Source organism: Gracilinanus agilis, chromosome 1 (genome assembly GCF_016433145.1).
Source record: "Gracilinanus agilis isolate LMUSP501 chromosome 1, AgileGrace, whole genome shotgun sequence".
NCBI classification, from domain to species: Eukaryota; Metazoa; Chordata; class Mammalia; order Didelphimorphia; family Didelphidae; genus Gracilinanus; species Gracilinanus agilis.
The window spans coordinates 425,473,225-425,499,696 of NC_058130.1; the positions used below are offsets into that span (position 1 = coordinate 425,473,225).

Genomic DNA, 26,472 nt, shown 5'->3' on the forward strand with positions numbered 1-26,472 from the left:
AAGGAAGGAAGGAAGGAAGGAAGGAAGGAAGGAAGGAAGGAAGGAAGGAAGGAAGGAAGGAAGGAAGGAAAAAAAGAAAAGAGGGATCTTGGACTTGAATGTGTTCAGCCACTTTAATTTTTAAATTCCAATTTTGTCTTTGGTAAATATAATTAGAAGATTTTGTTTAGAATATGCTTTTTAAAATGTCCTGGGGAATCTAAATGACTCAGCAGATATAGCACCATACCTGGAGACAGGAAGACCTGGGTTCAAATTTTACCTTAGACACTTTCTAACTCTGTAACCCGGGGCATGTTATTTAATGCCAACTGCCTACCTCTAACAGTTTTTCCTTGGAACCAATTTGAAGACAGAAGGTATGGGTTTTTAAAAAATGTATTTGCACAGGGTAGATTATAGCCACAAAGCAAAGGGGGAATCACAACTCACACTGCACACAATTATTTATCTCCCATTGAATTGAAGGAATATCTACAGGATAAATATCATAAATCTGTAAGCTATATTTGTTTTTTTTATGGCCAGGAGGAGACAAAAATACAGCTGGTGAAAATAATTTTCTTTCAGTACCATTCACTTGGGTATCAAGGTGAAAACATACTCAAATTTATTAGCAATACTGACTTTAAGTTATGTACTCAAGTCCACAAACCTGCTCCCTCCTTTAGCTCGACAGTTAAGGATTTCTAGTTGCCTGCAGCAACAACCTGGCAGCCCCCAAAAAATCTATATTCCTTCACACATCAATCAAAAACAAAACAAAATGGTAAAGTTCAGAACACTGTGGGAGGTATTTTAAATTAATGGACTTTGAAATAAATATATGAAATTATTCCTCTTTTAAAAAATTTATGACTACTCAAATTAATTTGGATTTATTATTTTGAAGTAAAAATGGTTTCTAATGAAAATTGCTTCTTTGAAATGTCACCAATAAAAAACCACAACAGAAAGAACACGCATTAACATCTCTAATATTTTGTGATCGTTAGATGATGGCCCATGGAAACACAGCCAAGACATTTCCCCTCCAGAGATATAAGATTTTAGAAAGAAAGATTTTCAGATGCATGAAGGGTTTTTATTTGTTTTAAATATTAGTCATGGCACATTTCAGGATGGCTACACCATATGATGGCTTCGTTTGATGAATTAATTCCCTTCTCTCCAGTTTTTTTAATATATTCAACAAAGGCTTCAGTTATTATTTAATAAATTAGAAGTTACCATGCCTGATAACTAGGTATGCTACTTCTAAGCAGTTGGGAAGTATCACTTTTCATTGGTCTATTCGATCTTAACTTTATAGTGTACTGCTACAGCTTAAAGGAGAAAGGAATCCAGAAAATGCTAGAAAATGAAGCTGAAAATTTTTTCAGGAAATGTACTTTCTTCAAATGTAACATAAATTTTAAAAATTAGGGAGCAAGAAGAAGTTATAGAAAGAGGGCTTATTAGTTAAGAAATGGCTGAACAAACAAGTACTCTGTAAATATAGTAGATATAATTGTGCTTTGGGAAACAAAAGAGAAAAAAGGTATGAGAAGATTTTTATGAAATGAAACAAAGTAAGCAAGCTAGGTGGGGCACAGTGGATAGAAAGTTCACCAGGTATGGAGTTAGGAGAACTTGGGCTCAAATCTGGCCTCAAAACATTCACTGGCTGTGTGGACCTGGGCAAGTCACTTAACCCTGTTTGCCTAGCCCTTGTGCCCTTCTGTCTTAGCACTGTTAATAAGACAGAAAATAAGGCTTTAAAAAATTTTTTTTTGTAACTCAACATAGTTTGCTGGGGTAGGGGGGAGATAGATCTGGAAAAGAGTGATATCAATATTGAAAACAACAAGGAGGGGTAAAGGCATAAATAAAAGAGGGGTCTTTTGTTTTCATGGAGGAGAACCTTCTCCAGGGGAGGAATGGTGGTGAACCCTCTGACCATTCCACCAAACAAGGGAGAAAGAGGAGTGAAAACACAAAGCATTTCTTCCACCAGTTGAAGATTACTCAAGAGACACAGCCACATGGTTTCCTTGGCCAGATTCACTTTTCATAAGCTGAAAAATCTGTGTTTTTATTGTGCCATTTTATAAATCACCTGATTTAGACCCTTCAAAAGGGTTGGCTTCTTACTCTCACTAACACATAGGACTAACTAGATCATAAAATAACTTCAAATCACTGAGTGCCTCTTCCCCTGCCCCAGGCATTCTTCGAACACCTGACATTGGGATCTACAGCACTGATTAAATGGGGATTTGGAAAAACATCCTCATGCAGGAAAACCACCTGGGGGAAAACCAAACCTCTGACAAAAGTTTTGCAACTTTCCATAGGTTGTAGTGATCCCTATCCAGGTGATAAATGTATATATGCTTATTAAGAATGAACAGCTGAAGGGGGTGGGAGAAAAAACAAAACATCAAAAGCCCAAACTTGCAGGAGACATTATAGCATTCACATTCACATGCTTTAACACAGGGTTCAATGTATACTGTAACTCATGGAAGGGGCTTTTGAGGAAGGAGACATGCAATGTAAAATACTAGAAAACCAGGAAACGACCTAAAATAAATCAAATAGGACTTACAGATTTCCCCATTCTCTACATGGAAAGGAAACAAATATATAAAACATTGTTACTTCAGAAACAAACAGTACATTTTAAAAACAACTCCCAGGGGCTCAAGCCTGTGGGGACCCAGGGCAAGCAAGTGAAGGACTTTTCTTTAGTGAAAATGGATTACCTTCCTAAGGGGAATAAGTCTTACTGCTAGCTAGGGCAAAGTTCTGGGCCCCTTGCCATCATTTTTTTGGAAAAAAGAGTGCTTACATTTCCGAGGCTCCCCCTGAATATTTTTCCTATTGTTAATACAATGTCCTCAAAGAGAATCTTGCATTTAGATATCTAAAAATGCTGGGGTGGGCAAGACACAAGCTCTGAGGTGGCCCATGGATAGACTCAAAAGCAATTCAGTTGTAAAGGGGGAACCTCATCCCCTTTCTTGTGAATCTAAAATCTTCAGTACTGAACTTTTAATTATTTCAGATTTTGGTCCACTATAAAGGGAATGTGAAGATGAAATGGCAAGTTAGTGGTAATTCCACATATCCAAAAGTTTCTATTTGTTTATACATGAGACTGTCTACATACAAAATGAAGGATAATGGTTTGGAAGGTAATGAACTGAGAAGTAATAATGAGAAATTATTAATACTATTTTTATGGGATAATGAGCACTCTGATTTGTTCTGGTTGTATTAAAAAAAAAAAGATTCCCTTCATGTCTTTCTAATCTTCTAGCAAAATTGGGAAAGAAAAAAAAGCAGCTACTTGATTATTTGCTTCCCCTCATTTATGAGGAATAGCTTATTTAGCCCAGTGCCTGGCACAGAGTAGGCACTTAATAACTGAACTGAATAAGGAACATATTTGTTTAATCCAGTTCCTCAGACTAAAATTAACTTTCTCCATGCTAACTAGAATTCTCAGTACTACCTGACTCCCAATAGTCAAATGGCATCCCATCTTTCTCATTCTCTGCTAAATAAAGTAGGGACTTTACCCCAAAGGTCAAAATATCCACTCACGGTTTCAAAGTAAAAAGGTCTCGGAATCCAGCTGCATTTGTATCTTTGTTTTTATGTTTTTCACTGATGAGTTTTTCCTTAGTCCAGGTCATTTGAACCTTCTCTGGTGCAGCTACTGCTTTCGTCTTGGCAACTGCTGCAGAATGGGATGCAGTGTTCCTGTCATGTATTAATTGAGCCTGAAATGTTAAATAGAAGGGAAATGGAGTTTGTTTAAAGTCCAGCACTCATGAAATAGTGACCCGAAATTAAAGAAGCATCAAGAGTTTTATAAAATAATAATGTTCCTGCCACCTTTATCTTCATTACACCTCTCTACCTTTCTTCCTTTCTTCCAAACAGATGGCATGGGTCCCAATTTCATTTTCTATTTATTATGGCCCTCCTGTTTGGCTGATCTTCATCAGTCCTTAGAGGATACTACCTAAGCTCTAGAATACTGTTCTCATACCAATCAAAGTTTACTGGATCCATAATAACTTGATTAACACCATAGACTCAATCATTTTGGCATGGCTAACAACCTAAGAGTAAAACCTTAAGAATATTTGACTTTTCAGAGAACACATGGACACACAAATGCCTTTATCCAAAAGCATGCCTTTCTAATGGGGCACTGTAGAGATAAGGATTGGGGGGTGAGGGGAGAGCAGATAGGGGCTCTTCTTAGAACCTTGTTATGCCATATTATTTACTGACAAAAGACAGCCTTGTTATAGATACAAGGAAGAACAAGTTAGGGTGGCATGGGCTTAGAGGGAGAATGCAGGGCTCTATAAAATGCATGCAGATACTATTGTGTGGACATGCCTTGAATAGCATTGAAAATTAAGGTTTTTAAAAGCAACATCTATCTAACAAAGCAAATTAAAATAAAGTGGTCCTTTAATTCCCATACTGACCCCCCTGTTTCCAACCTCACCCATGGGCAAATAAGAACCATATATGTATCTGTACCTCAGTTTCCCTATCTGCAAAACAGACAGGAAACAAAATATTTGCAAGACACCCCGGAGGAATATCATAGGGATTAATTAATGCTTACAAAAGGCTTTGAAGGTGAAAAGCTAAATATTGTGATTATGTTTAATTACTGAGTGGGTTCTTAAATGCATTAATTTTGATGATGGGCTTGAAAAAGATTTAGAAAGGTTTGGAATAGTATAATCTGAGAAGATGTGAGACTGGACTATCCACAGCTTGTAGTAAACTCTGTGCCAGCAGCCAAAGTCTAAAGCTGGCAATGAGTGAGTGAGAGTGGGAACTCTGTGGTGTCTGGAGATGGGGCTAGGGTAGCATTCATTTCAAAATCTGCTTTATTAGCCAAAGAATTTGGATGTACTCCTTCCTCATTCCTTTTTCCATCAAACATCAAACAACAGCAACAATAAAAAGAAATGCCAAATTTAAAATCACTTATTTTTTCCAGATTCTTACAGACAAAAGAAAAAAAGATTTGTTTCTTTGCACTCAGTTTTTGTCTTGAGGCCTTAAATTTACAAAAAAATTGGTAGGATCAGTAATTTTTAGTAACAGTTCTTTCCTGTTAAGGTAATTATTCACGTTTTCAGTGGTTGCTTTCATTTTTAAACAACTAAAAATGCAGGAATGAAGGCAAATTAGACTACTATTCAAATATTAGTTCACTGAATACTTCTATTAGTCTGATTTTATGGAGGACTCCTACAAGAAATAGGATGAAATTAGGCTGGTCCAGTTAGAAGCAATCTGATTAAACTAATCCAGCAAAGAAGTGAATGCTAAATTACCCAAATATTTTCTTCCTAAAATCTCTAAAGGAAAACTGGTAGGACAGGAGAGGACAGAAATTAGACCCATGATTTCATTCCTAAAGAGTACTTACACCCTGATAAGAAAATTCACTCTTAACAACACAGGTGGGTACCGTCTCTATAATACAGAAACTTTAGGATCATAAGAGAATTGTCTTGAACTTGGAAGGTTTAACATAACCATGAAAGTCAGGACAACAAGCCAGATCTTTCCAGCTCTGAAGGGCACATCTTTAGTCTTACTGTCCATCCTTTTGAAAATTCCTGGATTTGTAACTTAGATAGCAAAAGCAAAAGCAGGTGGGAAGCAGGGGAGGGAATAGAAGAGAAGAAGAGAAGCATTAAAATAAAGGACAATTTGTAGCTCCTGGACAACAGTCTTCCCCAGTTTGCTGAGGATCCAACTTCTATCAAAATGATTGTCAAGCCTGATTTGTACCCCCTTTTAAGGAAAGGATGGCAATCCCACCAGAAAAGACAAACAGGCTGACCTGATTTAAGTCAAGCATATATAGGCTGGCACATTTTTACAATACCCAATGTTATAAAATTTATTTTCCTATTTTAGGATGTGAAGACTAGGTCTTCATACCCTGTTGTCTTGTAATATAGCTGTTGGTTCACAATTATTTTAAAATGAAGTTTATGAAGTATAAGAAGCTAGAATTCTCCTGGAGATAGTCACAACTCTGCAATTCAATGAATTATATTCAGTCTACTATGTCTGGTAAGTAGGTTGTATGGGCCTACTTTAACACATTTTATAGCTCAGTTCTACAAAGGATATCTCTCCCAAAAGTCCTATTGTACTTAAGATTTCTGGGACACCTTGTAATAATATATCATTAACTTCAAACTAAACACCAAGTTTGTTTCATTTTACTGATGTAATGTCAAGTGCTGAATTGACTGTTCTTTTTCCCAAAGTCTCACAGTATTGTGGGGGAATCCCACAATTCTTCTTTACTATGAATGCTGATATATTTCTTCTAATGTGGTCAGAAGTCTGTGGTTGTTTTAGAGCACATATGCTAAATCAGTAGAAAAGGAAAAATTACTATGATATTTCTGAAAACGTATTACATTGAAATGCACTGGAAAACAGATTCCAAGCAATTCAAATCCAATTCAAATCACAACCCCTTAAAAAGGCAACAGTAGAAATAATGATTTTTTTCCCCATTCTGCAGCAACTTGACACACAAAATCTCACAGTAAATGTTAAAATAAGTAAAATGGTACATAAGGGGGAGAAAACTTTTGGCAGTTATAATTAAAGCTTATGATTTCAAATGACCACCCCAAATGAAATCAAGCAATTATATCTGCACCAGGTGGGAAGAGAACAAAATAGTCACAATGCTACAGATGGGCATATTCCTGTTTCTACAGGAGAAACACTTAAAGTGCCAAGTTTTGTCATACAATTTTAACTGGCTCATTTCATTCTTTCATCATGATAAACAAAGTATCAACAGAAGCTGAAAAAGATTTTAAAAATATAAAACTATCGGAGTGAACTTGAGGGTGGGGCAGGAAAGTCAACTAGGTATCTTTAGATTGAGGTGTATGTTACTGCACTAAAAAGCTATTAAGTAGAATAGACTCTGTTTTCTGCAATGACCTAAAAAATGACTAAGACATCAGCTGAAATCCAGATCAGATTTTTGATAAACCAAAGATTCAGAGAATTTCCCATGTCAAAATGATGTCACGCTGTTCACAATCACAAAAGTAATCTCTCTGGCACCAGTCTTCTGGTTTGCCATGTAACAGATTTATGGTACATCAATGACCTCAGGAGACTCAAACTTTCAGGGGATCCAAGAGCAAAAGAAAGATGTGGGGTGGGTGTAAGTAGGCAATAACCTGCTTCCCATGAAGTCTTGTGGGCAACTAGTGTGAAAACACCCATTATCAGGGAAATATGTGACTGGAAAAGTTGGGTTAGATCACAAAATAGATGTAAAGACACAACCCTGGGTTTGCTACATGGGAATAGCAAACTGCCACAGCACTGGAGGGAAGTTCCCATAGGGTAGAGCTTTATTGTTGGATCTAGGCAAAAGACGCAGTCTACTTCATATTACCCAATAGGATGAGAAAGTTTGGATCTGTTTATTTCTACATTGGTGGCAATATCCACAAGAATAAGATGATGGAGTCAAAGAATGGAAATAAATCAAATCATCTAATTCCTAGTTTTTCAAGACCATTGACTGCCACTTCTCTGGTAAAAGACTTTATTTCCAACTTAATAGTGAAAGCTGAAAATTCAGCATGTCTAAACTGAAATTCATTGTTCAATAGGTAGGAAAGAAGTTTGAAATTTCTTCATTTTGAACCAATATAGCCAACTAGCAGCCCTGCCCTCTTCCCACCCAAAGTATAATATGGCTGAAAGTACAACTGAAGATCACCTCAAAGATGATACTTTCCATTAACTGATGAGATAATTCTTTCTAGTCCCAAGAATAGGGGGGAGAAAAAAAAGAAGTTCAGTAAGCAGGTGGACCTGTTTTGCTTAGCACAAACTCCCAAATTAGATATCATCATAATCAAATAAAAACACAAAGTGCATTCCAAAGCTGAAATAATTTTTATATTATTGACAGCTGAGTTCCTTTCCATCACAAGGGAATCTTGATTCATCAGTGTCAAAGCACTGTATAATAAAGGAGCTCTGAAAAAATACCCTGATATTTTTGTTATGGCTCCAGAGCTTTAGTCTGAGAAGCATAAAGCAAACTTGTACAAAATGATCCTTATTAATGAATTCCTAAAGGGGATAGCAAGAAAACAAGGAAGAGTGTTGAAAGATGGAGAGCGTTCATTGTTAGGGGGATTTCTAAAATCTGTATTCTAATCTTGTTTTTATCACTAACTTGCTGGGTGACTTGAGGAAACTCATTCAACCTCTTTGACTCAGTTTCCTTAACTGAGAAAATAAATCTGCAGTATTTCACAAGGTTGAGTGAGGATCAAATAAGCAAACACATGAGGACACTTTGAAAAGTAGATAATAGTACAAAAGCAAGGCAGCATTATCTATGTCCACATAATAATAGGATCAAGGGGATTCTAAACACAAATGGTTCTATTTGTAATGACAATCTAATAACTTTAAAACAAAAAGTGGAAGGGGCACTGAAAGATTTTGAACTGAGAGATAGATTTGGGTTCATCTTCTGGACCATTATCCATCTGGGTTATATTAGATGTCATTCAACTTCTCTGTTCTTCAATTTCCACATTTCTAAAAAGTAGAGAGTTGTGGGAGACCTTTAAGGGTTTCTTTGCAAAGATAGATTCATGAACCTATGAAGATTTTAATTGTAAAGGCATCAAGGGACGACCCAGACATAAGTGTCAAGAGGTAGTAAGAAAAAACATTTGTCTATAAACTATCAGTTTATTCAATTAGAAGAATTCACTAACAGTAGGTGTTTGAAATTAAACCACTTGTGGTTTAATAAGAAAATGGTAAGACCACCCTGAAAGCTAAATAAAGACAATGAACTTTAAGAAAAAAATTCAGATTCTGAGATTGTTGAATGCACTGAACAGAATGGATACTTTGAGCCTGGTTTTGAAAAGCACAATAGCATTTAGTCACTGCAATCCAGGATGCATAGCTGTGGCACTTTAAGTGTTGAAATTGGGATGAAATGTGTAACCAGTACAACTTTAGACTACCTCTTCCTCTTGGCTGTCATTAGGCAGCAGGGCCTGTACATCCTGACCAATGGACTGTGGACTAGAGCGGCTCTTCCTTCTGATAGAGCATCGAGACTCATTAGAGATGCTCTGAATCTGGGACATCAAGGTCACCAGGTACAAGCAGACAAAAGAAAAAGATTGTTATTTTCTTAAGAAAATCTGTTCATATTTAAAACTATTATATTAGCATAATAATAATTACTACTACGATGACTACTACAACAATAATAGCTATTGCTACTACTAATGCTGCTAAATGCTGTTGCTACAGTTATTGATTTATGGTTTGATGTCTCCTGAAAATAGATGATAAAATACAGTAGTTTTCTTCTCTCAGGACAAAAAGCACATTGGAGTAACTGGCTATATCCACATAAAGTAAAATTTGATCATCAACCGTTAAAAAATTATTTCATTTTATCTTATTCTTTTTTCTACCTTATAAATAACTACTAATAACATTGAATCACAGTGAATTGAATGTTAAACCAGATATGCAAACTTGTCTACTGAGCCTTAGACACAATCAACCACATATTTACTGAATATCTATTGTATTAGGTGCTGAAGGAAAAGATATGGTCTTTGCTCTCCAAGAGCTAACAGTTCTAACCATGATTTTTATTAATCTGCAGTTTTTTGGAATGTAAATGAGCTGTTATCAAATGCTGCCCAATTTTCCACCCACCTCCAGGCAAAGAATTAAGCAGAAGTTTCCTTAACATTGTTTCTAGAGAGGACAGGCAGGGATCTGTCACCCAAGGCTTTCAAGTAGATGGATTTTCTTTTCTTTTCTCATTTTAAGAAGTCACTTAATTTCTATCTACTAAGTATTGGTTCCAAGGCAGAACAGAGCTAAGGTCTAAGCAACTAGAGTTAAGGACTTGCCCAGGATCTTATAGCTAGAAAGTGTCTTGAGAGTCCTTCCAACTCCACACCTGATTCTCAGACCATTGAGTCACCCAGCTACCCATCCATGGGTTTCAAGAAAATATCTCCTTTAAAGAAACAGATACATTAGCTGTCGCAAACAGGTAAAAAGGTAGGAATCAAATATAAATCATATATAATAGGAGAAGGGACAAAAACACTCCCTTCTTTCTCATTCCTGAACTTGGGTTCAGAGGATCAGATTCATCTTCTATCTCTCAGGATGTTCCTCCAGATTATAGTGTTTTCATAAAGAAGTAGGTCCCTAAGAATGGGAAAAATCAAATCTAGTTTTAAGAACTGGGTATAGTAGCTGTAAAATTATTTGCCCCTTCATTCTACAAGTATGGAATAATCAGCTATACAGTACAAGGCACTGTGCTAGGGACCACAGAGCAATGGAGGTATATGAACATTGGTCTTATGGAAAAAATACCAAAATACATGGTCCAGAAGGGTCTTACCTAGTAAGTGTTAGGTTACAGTGGTCGGCTTCAACAAATGCAATTGGAACTTTTTGTAGAAGTTTTTGCCAAATTATTTCCCTTTCCAAATTATATTAATGGGCAAAGTGTAGCTTCATAGGATAGCTGAGCCAGGATATTACACTAGCTTCTCTGGGTTATAGCTTCTTGTCCACAGAAGCTATCATAAACATGTTGAGAAGGCACAAAAGGAAGGCTATGGTCACACCTGGTGGCTGCCTTCCTCTCACTGTATCTGTATACAAAGGTAATTGTTACACATCTCTCTTTCTTTCTGGGGGCACCATAGAAAATTCCCAACCTTCACCTTGAATGCTCTGAATGGGAAAACACAGCGGAAAAAGTTCTTCAAGTTACCTGTTTTCTAAAGTTTGGGGTTAGGGGAATGAATTAAGATTAGGAGGAAAGAGAAAGAAAGGCATTGATGTACCTCTACATCTTCTTACCAAATACTATTTATCTCTTTGGGGAATCAAATGGTTATAGACTGCAGTGGAAGGGCCGTACTGTAGTCCAACACCTGGAAAAGGAACTTTTGGAAGAGTAAGAACAAATGTTGGTCTAATTTGTTAAGGTCTGCAGTGTTCAACATACTTTATCCAATTTGATCCTTACAACATATCCTGTGAGGCAAGTGTGACAGCCTCATTTCACAGATAAGGAGACTGAGGCAGAGAGTCTAAATCACTTGCCTATAATCATACAGTTACTAAATATCAAGACTGAAGGTAGGGGAAGAGGGGAGAAAGTGAGATATGAACAAAATATTACTAATTCCAAGGTCAATAGCTTATCCATTATCACCCAGCTTCCTTGAGGGCGGGAGATCATCTGATTTCTATCTTTGTATCTGACAGTAGCCAATATAGTGTCTGGTACATAATTATCACTTAATATCTCTTTGGTGAATTTATCTATAGTAAAGGCAAAACATTGGACCTTCTACTAAGCCCCACCTCCCATAGTTTCTATTCTGTGTCTGGGCACAATATTCTATTTTCTAAAGAAGTCTGGAAGAAAACACTGAAAAATTGGTAGGAGGCTTTATAGCAGACGTGAGGGAATGGCACAAGTCAGGAATCTGCAAAGTTCTCGTCCTAGCAAAAAGAAAATAAGGATAAACTTTATCCACATAGACTTCTTTCTTTTTCTTTTTTTTTTTTTAATATTTTATTTTTTAGAAATTCTTTCTTTTTTTGAAAGGAGTTGAAGAAAACATATCTTCTCCTTTCTCTGGACAGGGTGACACCAAAGCTTCTTTTTGGGACCAGCAAAAGAAATATAACATGAGGGTCAGCTGAGACGTCAGTGTTCTGGTGGAAAACATTTGAAAGCCACGAGTGACACCAAAATTGGTTTATTCTTTTGTTCTGAGATTGAGTTTCTCTATTCTCTCCCAGCCTGGCACTTCCAAAGTGCCATAGCTACATAGAGGCCTGATCCCACCATTGATTGGCACAATAGCTTTGACCTCTTCCATCTCTGCCATGGGTTGGTTTGCCCTTGCACTCAAGGGCACACCATCACATTGTGAATACACAATCGGCTTCAGTTTTACTGACACTCAGAATTCCCCAAACTCAAGAGGATCCACCAGCCCCGTTAATAGGAATTGCAATATGTGTTGTCATTTTAATTGAAAAATACTCAAAAATAGTAAATATAGGAAAGTGATATGCAATCAGTAACAAAATCAATTTTATCATCCTGTTTATTCAAGATGAATCCTAACCCTATCCCCCAACAATGCTAACTCCAAAAAACCACTTTCATAGAAGAGTCTGGGAATCCTGAGGTGGTACCCCCAAATCAGGAAAGCCCCTGAGTTAATTGCTGGCTCAAATTATCATGTGGTTGGTTGGTTAAGTGCCAAAGTCAAAGTAGACAAGCAGACAACAAGTTTTTGATAGGTCCAAGAAGACTCAGTCTTGCCTTTCCAAGTATAACAATTATTAACCACTTACCTATATCATGTCCCTTTCATCTGGTTATGCCTGCTCTGTATACCTAAATACCCATTCCTTGCAACCATATTTGAAAGAAAAGGTTATTCATTATTGTACATACTCTATCAATAGGAATCAATCTTTAATCTTAATATCAAACATCTGTAATGGGAAATGTTTTTTTTTTACTTTCCTTATTGACAAAGATGAGGGTGACACCTATGAGAATTTCCAGAGACAAACTTCATGGCAATCAATAAAAAAAAAAAGCATAAAGTCAGCATGTTTATTACTGAAGTCATTAGAAGCTAAAGTTATTTAGGGATTCTCTACCTGCACCCAAAACCTTTACCTTCCATCTTAGAATCCTACCTATTGGTCCCAAGGCAGAAGAGCTAGAAAATGGGAGGTTAAGTGATTTGTCCAGGGTCACACAGTTAGGAGGTCCCTAAAACCAGAATTGAACCAAGGACCTCCTGTTTCTAGTCCTAGTTCTCAATCCACTGAGCCACCTAGCTGTCTTCTCTATGACTTTTCAGGAAGGCACAATGCCAAGTACATAACAGATATTTAATAAATTGCTTGATGACCATCCCAAAGTTCAAATCTTTGGATGGAACTATCACCAGTGTTTATGAATTTTAAACAAGTCATTCTCAGTGTTTCTTTAGCAAATAAACAAGAATCTCAGAGACTGTGGATGTTGGTACAAAGAGGTCAGGATCTTCTTTTCCATTAGAGAATGAAGAAATCATGGGGTAAAGAAACAGAGGAAAATTATGAAGGTAACTTTATAGTAGAAAGAACCCTATCAGATACACAACCTTGGCTAAGGTATATCTGTGGAATCTGGCCCCAGAGGACAGAACTAGGAATGATGAGTGAATCTAAGTTGTAAAGAAGGAAGTTTACATTTGGGATCAGAAAAAATTTAGTAGGGATGGGGATTGGATCTGTGATTTCAGTGGTAAAAAAAGAAATAATATGAACTCCCCAGTGAAGAAATTCCTTTTCCAAAGGGAGGTAGGCACAATTCTAGGTTTTCAAAAATGAAAGGAAATGCTTCAGGAGGTAATAAGTTCTCTCTCACTGGTGCTCTTTAAGTAAAGATTATAATAACCACTCTTTGGGGGATGGTGTAGAAGGAATTCATGGTCAGCTCTGAGTTGGACTAGATGGTCTTTGATGTCTCTTCCAAATCTAGGCTCTGCAATTCTGTAATCTGAGTCTGTTTCCTCATCTACACCTGGACGAAATGCTTTCTTAAGGCTTTTTTTTGGTGTGTTAAAACTCAATTACAATGACAGGTGATGATAAAGTTATGTTATTAACCATTTCCAAAAGGAAACTCAACTGTACCATTATAGAAATATCTAAAAAGAGATGATCCCATAAAGACATCTATAATTACAAATAGCAGTATATCAGCACAAGGGTAGCATGATGGTGACCAGATCATTTGGTAGTCAGATCACTGCATACTACCTTGTAACTGTTGTTCAACTCTGCTCCATTCTTTGTAACTCCATTAGGGGTTCTCTTGGCAAAGATATTAAAGTAGTTTTCCATTTCCATTTCCTTCTCCAGTTCATTTTACAGAGGAGGAACTCAGGCAAACAGGGTTAAGTGACTTGCCCAAGGTCATATAGTTAATAAGTGTCTGAGGCCAGATTTGAACTTGGGAATATGAATCTTCCTCCAAGCCCAGAACTCTATCCACTGAATCACCTAGCTGCCCCATCTTATAACATGCATAATTTTAAATAAGCTCCTTTCTAGGGCTTAGGAACTTCAGTAATACCTCCATTTATGCAATTACATTTTTGCCCAGGAGATAAAGAGGGTGGCAACTGAGAAGGGCCAGTGGAAGCACCTTCAGCCAGAATTTTCTGACCTATATGCTACAAAATTTGTTCAACATGTCAATTTATTGCAGCTGAATGAGAGTGACTGCTTTGTTGAAATATAATATCTCAGTCTCTTCTACAAGGACGGAGTTAACCAATTCTAGTTCTTTCCTTTCCATTGCCTGATGTAATCCTCAGGGGAAGGCTTTGGCTCATTCAGTAATGTTTACATAGCAATGCAGTCTTTGAAAGGGGTCTTTCTGAAGCTTTGGTTATCCTTCACAAGTGATATTTCAGATAGTATATGGTCAATTGGATTTAAGTTTTTTTGAGTTTTCTCTCTCATTTTGTTTTTAAGTGAAAGCTAAAGACCTTGACACTCAATGGAGTAAGCTCCAGAAAATTTATGGATACATTGCTCAAGTTGGTAGTGCCTGAAAATTATTTTTATGAAAGATACTCATTCAGATCTAAAAAATTCATGTACTTAATATCTTTGGAATATTGGGCGTTAAAAGCAAACCAGCTGTTTCATAGAGGAAAAATATAATTGTTTATGAAAATGGATCTGAGGTTACAGAACTTGAAACATACACTACTCCCATAAACTTTTAAAAAACCCCTACCTTCTGCTTCAAAATAGATACTACATATCATTTCTAAGGTGATAAGGTGCTCTGTCCAATGAGCAATCTTCTACACTCTTAAGTTGCTAAGTATCAAAAAATTTAAGTTCTAAAACTAAAGGTGATAATTTGATTCAGTTAACAGATTAAGAATATTAGCTCAGCATGCTAAAAAATGTAATGTCATAGTAATTAAATGGGGGAAAAAAGGGGGTTAGATTTTTTAAGTTAGGCTTAGAACACATTCCAAAAATATTTTTCTAAGTCTTAAATCAGTGGTATTGGGCACTAACAAACATATTAATGCTTTTTACAAACTTACAACCAAATACGAAAGTCCTGGAAATGTTTACCTCTCTTTCTCTTTCATTCTTGGAAAGTTGCATCTGCTTCAGCATCTGGGACCTCTGCTCCATCATTAATGTTTTCTCATAGGTAAAAGCCGAAATGTCATTTTCTACCTACAAGATCAAAAAAAAAAAGCAAAATAAAATATAAATAGAGGGAAAAAGTTCTTATTTGTGATGATGATATTTTTCATGAAAACAAATGTTCAACTATTCCTACAAAATCTTACTCTGCCTCACTTTTGCTTTTTAGAGAAGGTGACTTATAAAGGGAGGGAAAAGGAATCCTGTGACTACCACATTCTTTTATTCCTTTCCATAGCTTCCCTCTTGGCAAAGGTGGTCCCTTGGAGATGGGTTCTATCTAAAGGATTAATAAGACCCTTAAAGAGATATCAGTACAGGTACATCTAAAGTTTCTTCCCCTCCTGAGGCCAACTAGACCAATATATGAAGCCTGGGGTGGGGGAAAGAGAGAGGGAAAGAGAGGCAGGGGAAAGATACTCAAAGAGAGATACAAGGAGATGGAGACAAAGAGACAAAAGACAGACAGAGAGGAAAAGAAAGACTTCCACTCCCAGTCTGGTTTTCTGGACTTCAAAAATGATATTTGCAGTCTCATCCTAAAACTTTCTTTAGTGTCTGAGGCTTCCTTTCCTTGAAACATCCTACCACTCCTAAGACGTAGTATGATTTGCTGGAATTAACTGTCAAAGTGTCCAGAAAGCAAATAGAATAGACTCCTTCCAAGAGCATGACCATAAAAAGGAATATCAATGTTTATAAGATGAAAGATTTCACTCTCTTCAGTTTAACTTTGTGTAAAATGCCTACCCAATCTCCAAATGTCATGAAGATCTATTAAAGTATGGTTTCAAGGTGGTGATTGAAATACAAATCGAACATAAAATCTATCTTCGTACCCTTGGGTTGTGGCTGATATTTATTCATTTGAAAACACTTAATTCTTTAGAGAACAGAACTGTGACGTTTTTACTATGCAGCCAACCCTGGAGAAAGCTTCAAGGAGAGAAGTCCCAAATGATTACTTTAAGTTAAAAGAATAAACATATGCATCAGTATGGCATGATCCCTTTTAGTAAGAAAATGCTGAACAAGTTGAATTTTTAAATTTCCCTTTCCAGGGGAGAAAAGCTAAGCTATACTTTTGAAATAACAGATTTGCATCATTTATGTAAAGCCACATTAGGGTGCTTAATTTCCATTGTGTGTGTGTGTGTGTGTGTGCGCGCACATGCCAGAGAGAACTATGGCCATACAGGTAATTTAGGTGAACACTATTCATGAAAAGATATAAACTTTATTCTGACATATAGACCCAACATTTTAAATAAGTACCAACCTCTAATACTTAAGACCTATGTGACCGTAGAAAAGTCACCACCCTTGTCTGAGCCTGGAGGCAGAAATCAAAGTGACAGAAGAAGTAAGACAGCTTTCTCTTGGGGCTACATCATAAACCCCAGCTGGAGTAGAATGGGAATTTCTGGCACCTTCTTAAGGAGTGATATTGCCCCGCTACCTTTCAAATCAGAGGCTTGATGTGGGGCAGTCCCATTTACCCTCACAAATATGCTAAAAAAGAGTTGTTTTTCAAGTGCTTCCAGAAAGTAAAGCTCTCCAATGGAAAGGCAAATTCTAACTTACCATTTCAACGACCTCCACCTCAGCACTAATACGAAGATGGTACAAGAACATCTGAAGATCTTTCTTCATTTGAATGCTGTTGTCATCCATCTGCGCAACTGTGAAGATACGCATTCTACACTTTCTCCACACCTATCAAGAGCAAGGCAAGAGAATTCAGGGTTTAGTTTATAAAAAGGATAGTAAAGGTGCACACAAGTATAAACAAACACACTAAAGCAGAATAAGTTCTTTGTTCTCCAGCTGAAAGCAGTAAAAGGGAGACTGCAGTTTCATGGGGGCCATTTTTGTAATTTCTTGCAAACGTCTTTTCTTAAGCCCCCTCTTAAATGCTCTCCTCCCACACTCAGTCATTCTCTTTACTCTGAACATATTTTGATGTACTTATCTATGGATGAGCTTCCTTTCAGTAGAATATAAGCTCTCTGAGGGCAGGATCTTTGTCATACTCTCCCTTGCATGTCCCCAATAGGGAATATGTGCCGAGCATATACCAAGCTAAAATGTTTGCTGCAGGGAACTGAATTGACTTGTCCAGTAAGTCTATTCCTAAGATATAGAGCTATAAGCCTGATACCAAAAGGTAAAATGAACTCAAGTAAGAAACCTTGTGTTGGCGTAGCAGAAATGGCAGCAGCATAAGCATGCCACCATCATGAACAATCCACCACACGTCTATGTTCCCCTCGCTAAAGCGCTCTTGGTTTTGTGGGAACATGTCAATATTTTTAGCCACCATCAAAGCTTGCTGTGCTGCAGTGGTGTCTCGGATCGTATCTGTGGGAATAAAGAGAAGAGTCATTCAGCAGACATCTACACCACTCAAGAATTTAAGACAAAAATATCTAAAAATCCGTGACAATACACAACATGCTAAGCCTAGAAGGTTCCTTTTAGCAAATCGAATGTCAATTGTCAACAAATAGAAAAAAACAACTCCTCTCTGAAAATGGAGGTCATACCCCAAAGGGTAAAGCAATGTCCTCTAGGCTAAATCTTTTGGTAAATTTACAGGGAAAGAGAAAAGGAAAAGCCAGTCCTTTTATGAATTGTATGATGAAGTCAAAGCCAAATGAACTAGGTCATTATTAGCATCCAAATTCCATGTGTGGTCCCTAATTATCTTAAGAATCCAAAGAACACCTTGGTGGTAATGCATTCATGGAAATGAAATAGTAGGAAAAAGGCAATAAACCAAACAAACCAACAAAATTCTTCCATGAGAAGGGATTATCTGATTGTTTCCATGACTCTGGCCATGCCATAAGAACAGTGTTGTGCTTCATGCCACCCAAACCAGCAGACTGAATCAAGTGGGACATTCCATCTCTCAAGCTGGAAGAGACCACCAACTGGCAAAATCCTTTAGTCTTTTCTGCTCCCATCAGGGATCGGATGTTCTAGTAAAAATAAGAAATGGAATATCACTGGCAATGAAAAGAAAAATGTCTGTATCTAAAGCATGGATTCAGCATAGTAAAGCAATATGGGATTAAAACTGTGGTGGTGGAGGATTCTTTCCCTAATTATTTATTTTGAATGGTTTTTTAAAAAATATATTTTTGTGGTAATCATATCCAAAAATAAATGGATAAAAAGTGAAAGGATTAAAGAGTTGAAAGACAGTTTTCAAAAGAAGAGCTGCAAACTATTAGTAACTATATAAAATAATGCTCCATATCACTATTAAAAATATAAATGCAAACAACTCTGAGCATCACTCCCAAAATGGCAAAGATGACAAAAGACGGAAACAGGTAAAGTTGGAGTAGCTACAAAAATACAAGAACACTAATAAAGTTAGTAGCTAGGAATTGGTTTGACCGTTCTGGAAAAGAATCCAGAATTATATCTAAAATATTATTAAAACATTCGTATACTTTGATCCAGAGATGCAAGGACTTAGGTACATGTCCTAAGAAATTTTCCCATATAAACCAAAAAAAAAATATTCAAAATAGCATTTAGTTATAGCAATGAATTGGAAACAAAGTGGATTATTCACTGAATGGATACTAGCTAAGTACAAGAAAGTAAGGCAACTATTACTTCACTTTGTTTTTTATAGACAAAAGAATGTGAAGAATTCCAAGAAACTTGGGAAGATCTTTATGAATCAGTGCAAAATGTAAGTTAAGAAAAAACAAGTAAAACACATACGACTACAACAAAAACTCTAAAACTTAATGCCATATGGCAATAAGCACTTGTGATCCCAACGCAGAGATGAAAAATGCACCTCTCATCTTTCTTTGCAGCAATGGAGCACTGAATAAATATACTGTCAGGTCTGTTTGATGTGTGGTTAATTTTGTTGAATTACTTTTGTCCTCCTTTGAAAAAATATTCTAACAAGGTATAACTAACTGGATAATAATGCAGGTGAGGAATGGATATATTTGGGAATAAGACTGATGAGGAAAAATAACTGATATCCTATTTTTTCTTGTTTAAAAAATTAGATTAATGCAATTAATAACCAATCCTCTGAATTCTAAAATAATACCATTAAATCTGCCATGGATGGCTATCTAGGTTAGGTGTCTCAATGGACAGAGAGACAGGCCCAGAGACAGGAGGTCTCCTAGGTTCAAACTTTGTCTCAGACACATTTTAGCTGAGTGACCCTGGGAAAGCCACTAAACCCCAGATATCTAGTCCTTTCACTCCCTGCCTTGGAACTGACACTTAGTACTTATTCTAAGATGGAAGGAAATTTAAAAAAAAATTTCTGCCATGGAGTCTTTTCTTGGTTCTGTAAATAATGTCAGTATAGCACAGTGAAGAGAGCATTTGGGTTTGAAATCAGAGAATCCATGTTTATATCCCAAACCTGCTATTTTCTGCTTGTGTGACCTTAAAGAATTACATTCCAGAAAGGTAAAGGATTGGCTATTGATAAAATGAGAATGTGGTCTATGACTTCTAAGGCCCCTTCCAGCTCCCAAAGTAAAAAGGATGCTCTGAGAAAGACAAAGAGCTTTATGCCACTTTGGGGTAGTTGAAGCTGAGTATACCTGGGCAATCATGTAGTATTACAATTCTAAACTGCAACTATAGAGAATAAAGCAGTGTGGCGGGGCACAGAACAAAATTTAGTTTTCTTTTCAGGTGAAGACACACAACCACAAGCTTCCCTCTTATTTCATCTGGATGGTTTTTCTCACTTTGCTCTACGCATGTGGTTAGTTTAAAGCTTGGCCATAACGTTTCACATCCAGCAATCCTTTCTGAAATATTTGTGAGGTATTTTATGAGGTTTAAAAATGAAATACCAGACAAATGATACACAGCACACCAGACAAAACAACCTTGGTGTTGTTTCTTTTATTGTTCCCACATGCAGCAGTGTTTCTGGGGCACTGGGGCAGCATTTGGTCTTTCAAAGATAAGTATAAACTGTATATACGGAATTCAATAAATTTTAGCACAAAAGTTGCCATTTAGTTTTTTTGAAATTCACACCATTCTACATATTTTAGAAAGCATTTTTCACTTTTTAACAATCATGCAGAAGATTGTATTAAAAGAGATCTAATAACTGCAGAGTTTCCAAGGTAGGGAAATACAGACATGCAATTTCCTTTTTTGGTTTAGTGTCATGCATCCATCATGAATATCTATACTAAGGAAGGGGAGGAACCCTCAAACAAAAGTGTGATTACTATGGAAGATATCACCTCTTACTTTATATACCTATTAGAATAAAAAATGGAACATGTGGAAATGAAATATCATTCTGAATGTTTACTTGTTTTAGCTATAACTAGAAGGGGGGGAGAAAGGACTATATGTCCTAGATATCCATGATGAAGGTGGCTTTTTAAAAACAGACTAGATTTCTGTCAATAAATTTCCACACTTTTATTTCATCCTTTCTTCCCGTCACAAAGAACTATTCATTTGAAGAATAAAAAACAAAGCTGGGGAGAGAAGGGGCTCACAAGCTGAGGCTGACAGTGTTCCATTCTCCCATCTCTGCAAATAAAAGAGGGAGGTGCATTCTGTTGATTTTTCAACTAGTGTCATTTAAAGATGTTTGAAAGGACACTTTTACTCACAAAGCTAATGAAAGCCTATTACAACAAACAGCAGGTCACATTATTTTATTACCTCATTCCCACCCACCCCCACCCCCTTGTGTCTCACTTAGTTCAAATGGATTCTCAGAAGGCCAGGACATGAAGCAGCTAACCTGTTCTAGGACTCCTCTTTGGAAATTCTTGTTTCTTCCACAATAAATGCAATGATCTTTCCAGTTTTTAGTTCTATTTCTAGTTTCTATTACAAACAGCAGTATCTTCTATAAAGAACCTATTTTAATGGCAGGTGTTATATTTATTATATTATAAAAGTGCTTCTTTGAATAGTCATTAAACTCTCTACATGATAAGGACATGGATGCCAACAGGTTCAATAATACCTAGTCTTCCAGACACCACTACTGGGGACTTTTTTTCTGATGCTGCTTCTTCAAAAAGTCCTGTTGCCTAAAATTCTCGAGTCTTACTTATTATAAGCATTCTTACTTCCTTGCAATTAAACCCTAAACATGGCTTCCCTCCCTCCCATATCAAGGCCTATAATATACAAAAACAGTTTGTGGATGGATCTGCTCCAAATGAAAGTGATATGGAACAGTAGAAATATGTTATATTGTGGGTTTAGATACAGAATACCTGGATTTGATCACCTATAAAGAACTATCATAAGGTAGGTGTGCTATGTCAGTGTTTCATTGTGTAAAAGCTATTGCCCCTGCCCATATGATGGTACATAGATCCCAAATAGAACCAGTTATATCTACTATTCTAAAAACCACCACTACGTGCCCCCACCCCCACGAAGTTGCTTTTTCAACAAAGCCCATTGCAAAAATTCTCTAGTTATACTCTACTCCAAGCATTCCTATTCCTTGCAATTAAACCTCTCCATACACTTCCCCATTGGAAAGTCTATAGTGTACAAACAGTGAGTAGTGATCTACTCCAAATTAAACTGACATGGTAGAATAAAAAAATGAAACATTGAAGACTGGATTCAGAAACTCAGTTTGAATGACCTGTGTCACTTTAATAAAATGAAGGCAGAACTACATGAAATCTAAGGTCTTTTTCTAGTTCTAAAACTATGTTTATTAATTTTATTCATTGAGACTCTACAATTTTGGAGGAGGGGAGAGTGGGTAGAATGGAGATAGAAAGAAATATTGTGGCATGCTCTCACAATCTATAGACTAAAAATTAATTAAAGAACGTAGGGAAAGTTAAAAAAATTTTTTAAAGTTTAACTCAAAATGTTTCACAAGATATTACATACTTAATTGTCAATTGGATTAAAGAGATAAGAGCTATTATTAAGTGACCAAAAGAGAGAGAGGTCACTGCAAGGACAAGTCAGGAACATGTCACAGGAAAAAGTGATTTCTGCTTAGCTTTGAAAGATAACAATGATTTAAGTAGAGAGACTTAAAGAACTATCCAGGAAGTGGCAAAAGCAGGGAGAAGGAAAACATCAAATAAATTTAGGGCAAGGGTTCTTAACCCTCTTTTGTGTCATAGACCCCTTATCAGGATAATGTTTTTAAGTACATAAAATAAAATTCACAGGACTACAAAAGAAATCAATAACACTGAAATACAGTTATCAAAATGTAAAACGCAAAAACAACAAAAAAGTTCTTGGATTCCAGGTTAAGAATCTTTCTACAAGGGACAGAAAGGAATCTGGTCTAGCTAGTAAAGAAGATTCAAGAAAGTAGGAAACACTGGCAAAGTACAAAAAAAAAAAAAAAAAACCACTGGCAATGTCCTAGAAGATAGGGACCTCAATAGATTCTCACTCTCCATACTCTAGGCATGCACACTTTCAGCTCTTATTTCTATAATTTAAAATCAATGTCTACCAAGACAAAAAAAAATTCTATCCCCATATTTCTCTAGGTCTTCATGATATCAATTCATTGACACTGCTAATTTCATTGTGCCTTCTGAAATCTTGGATATGTTTCATCAATTTCTCTTTTATTCTGGATTTCTTCATTCTGAACTCTTCCTACTTTCTTGGTAAAATGGAAACCTGGTCCCCCAAAGAAAATGTGTTTTCTTTAGTGGTCAGGCATTTCAGTTGTGTCCAACTCTTTGTGACCCCATATGAGGTTTTTCTTGGCAGAGATACTGGAGTGATTGGCTATTTCCAAGGTTAAGTGACTTTTCTGGGGTGGCATAGCTAGTAAGTGTCTGAGGCTAGAGCTGAACTCATGTCTTCCTGACTGGACTTAGTGCTCTCTCCACTGCATAATGGAAACATTACACCCCTGGTTACCTAGGATCCTCCATCATTGAGAACTCTTCCCATCCCACTCTTCCTCCTCAACTCCCAAACCAACACTGATCTAATAGGAGGAAAGATATTCTTTGCTCCTCCAGGCTATTTCCAGATAATCCCTTTGCCAGAAACAAGCAGCCTCTCCTCTTCTGAAATTTGCTCCATCCATGTTTACTTTCAATCCCATGTTCCCTTTTTCTTCAACAAATAAGTACCCAATTCAGTATTTTTATGCCATTCCCTGTCCTCTTGCTTGGGAATTTTGATATATGAATTGATATCCCCTCAAATCCAGCAGCTTCCCAGATCAACCAGCTCCTAACCTCTCCTCACCTTTAATCTTCCTTTCAGCTCAGTCACAGATCGAATCCCTCTGCAAGAAGTCTACAGTTGTGGCAAAACACTCAGCTGATGCCTGTCTTCAATATTTCAAAATCACTTGCCTGAAATTCCTTCAGAAAGAAAAGCTAAGCCTGACCTTACAGGAATTAGCTCAAGTATCCCCTCTCAGGTGCTTAGCACACATCTGCTAAAATGTGCATCCCATAAACAACGATGTGTTTATCAAACTGACACAAACTGACTCAAATTTATTCTGCTTAAAAAAAAGATCATCTTTTTTTCTCAGACGAGATTCCTAAAACAATAATACATCCCCAGTTAGCTCAAACTGGGGGAGAAGGGAACTCTTTACTGTAATCCCTTCAACAAGATGAAGTCCTAAGAAAAAAGACAATTACATGAGACTTTCCCCATTGTCTTCCAAATGTTTCATAGCCATCATGTGAAGAGAATGAAGAAATGCCTTCTTCAACAAACAATGGGGGAATGTTCATGGACTATGGAAAGAAAGTGACATTGTACAAACTGGTTCTTTACACCTAACTATCCAGTCACTTTAATCTCAAGACTTTTAAACTTTAGGTGGCTAGAAAATTTGTACTCAAAAATTGAATGAGGACTTGTCTGAGTACAAATTAGATTGAATAGTAAATACTGAAGGAAGTGAATGTTAACCCCTTAAGAAACCAAACCTAAGTTTAAAGGAGAAAAATCCCTCTCTCCTCCTGATTCACCCCTCCTCTCTCTCACAAACATAGAGCTACTTTTCTTATAATCCTTCATAGCCAAAGTAGGATGAGAATATAGGAAAAGCTAACTTACATTAATAATAATAAATATTATTACTGTAACAGTTAACATTTACATAGCTATCTATGTTATAAACAACATTTATATAATTGAATAATTATGATTAGCTTTGTTCTTGTTAGAGCTAACATTTATATGGTGCTTACTATGTGCCAGGCACTGTGCTAGGTGTTTTACAGTTATTATCTCATTTGATCCTCACAATAACCCTGGAGGTAGATGCTACTGTTTCTGTTTTGTAGATGAGAAAATTGAACCAAATAAAGGTTAAATGATTTATGCAGGGTCACATAGCTAGTAAGTGTCTGAAGCTGGATTTTAACAAAAGTTTTCATGACTCCAGGTCCATTACTATTGATTTTTATTTTAAAGTTTATTAAACTTTTATTTAAAAACCCTTACTTTATGTCTTAGAATCAGTTGTGTGTATTGGTTTATAAGGCAGAAAAGCAGTAAGGGTTGGGCAAAGGTTAAGTGACTTGCCCATGGTCACACAACTAGGAAGTATCTAATACCAAATTTGAAAGCATGACCCCCCCCCTCCTTTTTTAATCCTGCTTTTCAGTCCCCTGAGTCACCGGGCTGCCCCCTAAAAAAAACTTCAAAAAGAAAATGGATGGGGAACTGTTGCTAGGAATCACCTTTTCCTTCATTGGACATCTTCCCCTAAGTCTTTAGAACCAAATATAGATCTTTAGCCAACACCTTCCATATTCACCTTTGATTATGCATTTATGTATTTATGCCACAAAACTTTTCTGTTCAAATTTCAGGCTGGTTTCCACCTTGCTATCTAGCCTACCTCCCAGAGAGAGATCCCCTACAATATAGTAGGTTAAGATCAATGAATTAAAACTCATTAAGTGTTAGCATAAATTGAATATGAGGTTATGAGTGATTGCCAACCAAGTGATTACTGCATTCCTAAGCTACACAGATTCCAAAGGATCTAGGGATCTGTTCCCTTCCACTGCTTCAGACACGGTCAGTAAGCTAGATGTCCCCAAGCTGGTATGAATGAACATTTTAAACATCTTATCAAAATTATGTTGCTACACAAGGAATAATTACTTCTACCTACTGCTGCTGCACAAGAGAGAAAACCCACCCTTCCTCCTCTGTAACACAGTGCTCACTTTCTAGCTTCCACCTACTAGAAAGTGAAACTTCATATATTTATATTTAGCTGACCGATGTTGTATGTCTAAAAATTTTAAGTGGCTGTTTCAGAAATTTACTAGGACTTTAATGCTAACAGAGAACAAAAAGATTTGGTTGTCTCTAGGCAGATAGTTCTTTCCTTAACCTTCTTTTAAGGTCTGGAGTCAGAATCTAATATTTATTAAGAATACATTGTATGAAAATTACACTTATAGGAACTAAGATGGCAGAGTAAGGAATGCTCTAAGCTTGGCCAAACCTGCCTAGAGATGGGGCATTGGGTTCAAATTTGGCTTCAGATTCTTCCTAATTTTGTGACACCCTCCCCAATTCCCTCCCCATTGCCTAACCCTTACTATTCTTCTGCCTTGGAACAAATACACAGTATTCATTCTAAGATGGAGATGAGGATTTAAAAAACAACAACAAATATATATATATATATTTGTTCTCAGTGCTTTAGATGCATCATCTGTGAACCTCATAGGAAACCTGGTATTATTATTATCTCCATTCTGCAGACAAAAACTGAATCACAGTTTCTGTGATTCAGAAAGCTGAGTTAAGCAATTAATTTGCCCATGTCCAGCAAGTGGTCAGGGTTAGGGGCTGGCTGGCGCCCAGGTCTTCATAAATCCAAATCTACTACTCTACAGGATGCCATATTGCTTAAGAGACATCCTAGGTTTCTCAACCCAGTCAGCTGAAATTACAGCCCCGTTGTCCTAAATATTAGAACACACTGTAATGGGAGACATTTCTATTTGGAGAAGAAATGTTTCTAAGGTGCTACAATATGATCACTAAAAGGAACCAAGATGTTTTTGGTGTTATTTCTGCTTTTGGACTCGAAAAGGTTTATGTGTGCTGAGTTTTAAT

General features: G+C 36.7%; 1 protein-coding gene across 2 annotated transcripts in view; it reads right to left on the reverse strand.

The window, feature by feature from the left end:
* SLC12A7 (solute carrier family 12 member 7) overlaps positions 1 to 26,472 on the reverse strand; it is a 158,202-nt gene that overhangs the window by 15,164 nt on the left and 116,566 nt on the right. The window contains exons 18-24 of one of the 2 annotated variants that reach the window (XM_044665290.1): positions 18,158 to 18,353; positions 17,561 to 17,730; positions 16,954 to 17,085; positions 15,292 to 15,399; positions 9,081 to 9,197; positions 3,592 to 3,770; positions 2,591 to 2,605 (exon numbers count right to left, since the gene is read on the reverse strand). In XM_044665290.1, the coding sequence (XP_044521225.1) occupies positions 2,591 to 2,605; positions 3,592 to 3,770; positions 9,081 to 9,197; positions 15,292 to 15,399; positions 16,954 to 17,085; positions 17,561 to 17,730; positions 18,158 to 18,353 (917 nt within the window). The remainder of the gene's footprint in view (positions 1 to 2,590; positions 2,606 to 3,591; positions 3,771 to 9,080; positions 9,198 to 15,291; positions 15,400 to 16,953; positions 17,086 to 17,560; positions 17,731 to 18,157; positions 18,354 to 26,472) is intronic. The other variant, XM_044665299.1, reaches the window with a different exon arrangement.